We start from the raw sequence: 6,000 nt of genomic DNA on the forward strand, positions 1-6,000 counted from the left end.
CTGTGCCGTCTGCTACTGCCTGCATTACCTAGTACTACGTAAAGGGGACTCTTTCTGCCTTACCAAGAAATCAATTTATGTTCAATGGACTTCTCCGTTGATTTAGCCTTGTACCTTGCCAATGTACTATGCCAAATTATTTCAGTGTGGCAAAACCAATTTCTCCTTTGGATGGATATAGCTTTCTGGAATAATTTCTAAGCATATGCTGACTGCGGACAGGTACAGTCATATGTTTTGGACCCAGCATAGAGTATTTGCATGGGATGGTGAGTTACTTACTCCATGTCCAAGTATTTTTTTTACATCTTTATTAAAGCATCACAGTTCAAGTTGCAAAATTAGGTCACATGCATTAATAGAAAACAAACCTTAATAAATTTGCATTATCATCATGCATTATACAGATATGTTTTCTTGTATGTATATCCTGATATTATTTGCCATAAACTGGCACATGCTAAATCATTATCCATTATTAACTGATGTGGGGTATATAATAATATACATTAAGTAGACTGATTATTATCAACCATCTGTTCTGAGATTAATGAAATAGAATAAACTACAGGCTAGTTTCCCTTTAGAAGGATTTAAACATTAATAAATCTGTGAATGAACTAGCCTGTACTATTAGTCTTGCTATTCTGTGATAAGTAATAAATCCAGTTGTGTAAATTATACACCAATAATGCTGACATACTCCACTTTGGAATCAAGACTTTACAGATAAAATATTTTATCTGCCGTTAACATTTCTTAGGGTATAATGGGGAACCTCTTCAATCAAGCTAAATGCATTTGGTCCATAATTATATGAGCAATGATTCTTCAGATGGAGAAAGTATATTAAATTAAGCCATGGAGTATTAAAATGTAATAAATGTACCACATCTATCAGAAAACTGTTTAATAATTTAAAGTAAGATTATGCACATTTATGTTCTTTATCAGCTATAGGCAGCTTGATACATAAATTGGTTATTTCAAAAGTAGAAAAATTCTTTCTAAAAACATCAAGATATCTGCCTAAGATACTTTGTCACTATAATATCAGGTGCCTTTATTATTAGTTTTAATAGTTGTTTTGTCCACTTACACCATTTATATTAAAAAAACTAATTTGAATTTGCCAGTGTCTGAAAGAACTAAACATTTATGATCTGTTGAAGTTCAAAGTGTTAACTGTTCTTCAGTTAGGTAACCTGCTATATTCTAATGTGTTTTGCTGTAATTAGAAAGACATTCAAACCAAGAATAAATAAAATTAGTGGTATAGGACAACACAATGTCCAAATGAACATTGAAAACTGACTGTAAACAAATAACCTTGCTTATGTATTGTAAAGTGGAGTTTGTATTACATTAACTAAATTATTCATGTAACCCTGGCATACTAATACTTCATAAATTAATTTGCAGTAAAAGTTAAATGCCTTACATACCACCAGTGTCAAGAAGGCTATTTCTGAACAAGATGCATATTACTTTGTAATGATTATATCATAAAAGGTAGAAACTATATAAAGTTCAACATCAAAATGCTGAAAAATGAGTGAAAGAAAATAACTTTGAACTACTGCAAAACCAAAGGAAAATGGAAACTACACTGATTGCAAAATGAAATCATTGCAGTCAGTCACATTTAAAAAGCTAACAATACCTAAGGACATTTGAATAGTGATACTATTTTTGATAAGGTAATGTGTAGGGTTGGGGTTGAGGCATTGGTAGGGTTAAAGTTCTCATACTTGAACATATTTGCCATACATTAGTGCCCACACACACCCACACCCAATGCTAAAACTATCCACTAACCTAGCTCTTACTCTAACCCTAACCCATAAACACTTGTGCACAAACACTCCTACCACGGATGTTGTAACATTTGGTATACTCTAAAGTTTTTGCCTTTACACATACCTCCACCTACCATAACTCAAAGCATATACCCTAAATACACTGAATTGTCTACATTCCTACATTTGATAAACTCAGCGCTCGATAATAAGTACTACTGATAAAAAACACAGCATCTCACATTGTTGACAAAATCAGCAGTTGATAAAATGAAATGTTACAATTACTAAACTGTATTCAATTTTATTTTAAATGATAATTTTTCTTTATTTTGTTACTAATAAAGTGAACACTTCTATACAATAGATTTATTATTTTAATTTATTTGTACTCCTTTCTGGTATATTTTCCATAAATATGATAGAAAATTAAGAACATAATCTGGGGTATAAATTATTTGCTATACTAATACTGAGATTAAATTAATATGATTTTTTTTTAGTTTTTTAATCTGTATATTCCATTAAAATGGTAAAATGACAATGTGTGTATTAAATCTGCAGAATTAAGAAGTATTATCTAAAACTCTGAATGAAGTTATAAAAAGAAACTGGCTTCCATAAGTGTGATCTAAATGTAAATGCATAACTGTGTTTATAATTCCATACACTATACACACACGCACACACATACACACACACACACACACACACACACACACACACACACACACATATATATATATATATATATATATATATATATATGGATCTACTTCACATGGTCGACATTTCAGAATGTCGAAGACCATATGGCCGAGACCATATGATCGACATTTGAAATGTCGACCATAGAATAAAAAAAAACACAACAAAAACTTACCTTCACACTCCTAGCAGGGGGCAGAGCCCCCCCCACCCCCTGAAACTGAAATATATCAACTCCGAGTTTGCACTACAGTGCGAAAGATGGAAATCTTTCCATTCACACTGTACGGAGATGCTGGTTCCACATGATTGACATTTCGAATGTCAATCATATGGTCTCGGCCATATGGTCTTCGACATTCTGAAATGTCAACCATGTGAAGAGGGCCCATATATATATATATATATATATATATATATATATATATATATATATATATATATATATATATATATGCTAAATAAATATACCAACTCTGAGATCACACTACAGTGAGGAAAACAGTAAATTTCCCGTTCTGCACTGTACGGCGATCTCCATTCAAAACTTTTGAAGTTTCAAAAATTCGATCTTATGATCTCGACCATTTGCAGTTCGAAGTTTTGAAACTTAGAGCTTTTGAAGGGAATATATATATATATATATATATATATATATATATATATATATATATATATATATAAAATCATCAAACATTGAATGTTCTTATGAGCATATGTAAAGACAGCAAGCATTTTAGAATGAATCTTAAAATGACTACAAACAAGCAAAACTAAAACTATTACTTTTGGAGGGGAAAGCCTATTAATTATATATACCAACTCCAAGATCGCACACCAGTGGGGTAAAGGCAAATTTCCTTCCCCCTCTGCAATGCAATTTCATACAATATGCAGTTGGCAAAAACTTCATGGAAAAAAATGATCACTCATATGAGCATTCTCTCTTCTTTACAAGTTAAAAGGTGTTCACTGTAATAAACTGTAACCATATATCCTAAATGAAAGGAAAACAAAAAAAGATCCACAAAGGATCAATAAGCAGACAAAACAGACCCCCTGCTAGTTAAATAAACTTACACCAAGTTTTCAATACAGAGGAAAAAGAGCATACTCCTCAGTCCCCACTATACACTCTCTAACTTTAACAGCTAACAGTTTTTGAATAACTGATTTTCAGTCAGTTGTAATGGCTTCTTCCCTATAGATGAAAACAGTCATCGACCAAACTCTTTTCACACACACACACACACACACACACACACACACACACACACACACACACACACACACACACACACAGACAAATAAAATACTAGTGTAAGTTTAGTGAATGATAAAGAATCAGAATACTAGCTATCTCTGCTACTTTTATGAAATCTCAAAATACTTGGACATTTTTTTTTTAGTTCAAATGTTAGAATTTTGAAGGGGTTAGGAAGTAGTTTGAAACTTGGTATGTTATGGGTATATTTGTGGTACTTCTGTAGTCAGTGATTGATGATTGTTTCTCTACTGGCACAGTTTTCTAAGTGTGTGCTGACAGTGATTCATTTTGGTTGGGAGATTTCTCTCACTTTAGTGTTTGTGCAGCTGTAAGTTGTAAGTTTTTTTTGGTTGTTTTTCAAATGCATTAGTGCTGATGTCTTTGTAGTTTGTCTGTGTTCCACTGATGATTTTGTGTTCTAGTTAATTGTATGTCAAGGTAGTGTTTTGTATGTGGTGTCTATAAACACAACTGCATTATGAGTTAAAGATTAAAGGTCAAAGAGCATATCAGGAAATCAAACCATGTTATTTCTAATCTTGTAGAGGATAAAATGTATCATGCTAACTGAATACTAAATAATATGAATGGCAAATAGGTTTATTGATTTCTTTTACATATATTGCTTTAATCTCCAGTGCAATGTGCCATGTGCTTTACTGTTATCTGTGGAAGTAAACATAGAATTTAGCAATATTCTCAGAAAATTCTCAAAACCTAAAACAGTCCTCAAATGAAAGCCAGTATCATGCGCCTTCCAAGCCTGCTTTCATGCATTGTGGCTTAGAATCATAAGCCATGTCATGAAAAATCTGCTATACATATTAGTTAAATCTGTGTCTTTGGAATTGTGCTAACACCTACCTTTCAGCATTTCATTTATGTAGCTTTTATGATACTCTATTCTCCATTCATCGCAAAGTTCAGCACAGTGAAGTTTTTCAGCTACGCCGTTCTCAGTCATGTGAATAATAGGATTTGAGTAATGAGTCTGCGCAGAAAACATGTAAATGAAACTAAAGATAATAACAACATAAAATGCTTGTAAATGGCTGACTGTTCATTAAAAGCGCATTAAGAATGATCATCTCATGCTAGACTGTTACAATAAATAAATGTCACATTATAATAACAATTTTCTGTCAGTCACCCTGAAAACAATTTGAGCTTATATTATACAACATATCTGATCTTGCTTCATTAAGATCTCCATTTGAACCCTAAAACTAGGCTAATTTAAATACTAATCAAAGCATATCAGTCAAACATTATTTATTTGATATGTTTCACGTAGAAACACAATAAAAAAATAAATATTATTCTTAATTCCTTTTGCAGCTTTTTATCAATTGGCAGCAAAAAAAATCAATAGTATATTGAACTGCCAGCCTTTTTGTCTCATAAATCCTGTCTCCTAGACCGATTATGTACATTTTTTTACTCTGAAACTTTAACACAAGCATCTGAGGTCTTGAGTGAGCAGTATGAAAATGCAATACATTCTGCTAGTATAAATGGTTGAATTTCAGGTTTCTGTATCTTATGGTAAAGAATTTTTTTGTGTGTCTTTTGGGGTTTTCTTTTTAACATGACATACTACATAGCAGAAACCAATCTGTCTTAAACAGTTTCTTGTGCCCTACTATCTCAGCTGCCATCTCTTCTCATCTCCCAAAAGACTAGTAGTGATTTCCTAGCCACATGGAAACATTTGGAAAGTATGTTTACTGCATATCAGTTTTGTGGAACTTACTATTTGTCTGGTTAATGATGCCTTCTAAAGAGGCACTTTACAATGGGTCCGCATAATTTATTTTAGAAAGGTCTACAGTATCATTTGATTGTTCTGCCATTTCATCATAATCCTGCTGAGCTGTTTTATTTGTAGGTCTTGTATGCTTATTTATTTACTATCGACATTATTAAATTTTACAATAAATCTATAAAGCTGTAAGGTAAAGTAGCATTGTTCTACTTTTCTCATTTGTTATATGACCCTGGAGTTAATATATATAAGTAAGGGGTGGGGGTCAAAGCCCCCAAAATGGAAAGCGTAGGTCTTGTATGCTTATTTATTTACTATCGACATTATTAAATTTTACAATAAATCTGTAAAGCTGTAAGGTAAAGAAGCATTTTTCTACTTTTCTCATCTGTTGTATGACCCTGGAGTTAATATATATAAGTAAGGGGTGTGGAGCAAAGCCCCCAAAATGGAAAGCGTAC

The 6,000-nt window shown here is 32.3% G+C and overlaps 1 protein-coding gene across 2 annotated transcripts in view; it reads right to left on the reverse strand.

The window, feature by feature from the left end:
- Window positions 1-6,000, reverse strand: part of LCTL (lactase like) — a 499,576-nt gene that overhangs the window by 290,867 nt on the left and 202,709 nt on the right. For both annotated transcript variants that reach the window (XM_044077870.1, XM_044077869.1), the window contains exon 10: window positions 4,639-4,765. In XM_044077870.1, the coding sequence (XP_043933805.1) occupies window positions 4,639-4,765 (127 nt within the window). The remainder of the gene's footprint in view (window positions 1-4,638; window positions 4,766-6,000) is intronic.

Source organism: Protopterus annectens, chromosome 7.part0 (genome assembly GCF_019279795.1).
Source record: "Protopterus annectens isolate FY-2018-M chromosome 7.part0, PAN1.0, whole genome shotgun sequence".
Taxonomy (NCBI): domain Eukaryota; kingdom Metazoa; phylum Chordata; order Ceratodontiformes; family Protopteridae; genus Protopterus; species Protopterus annectens.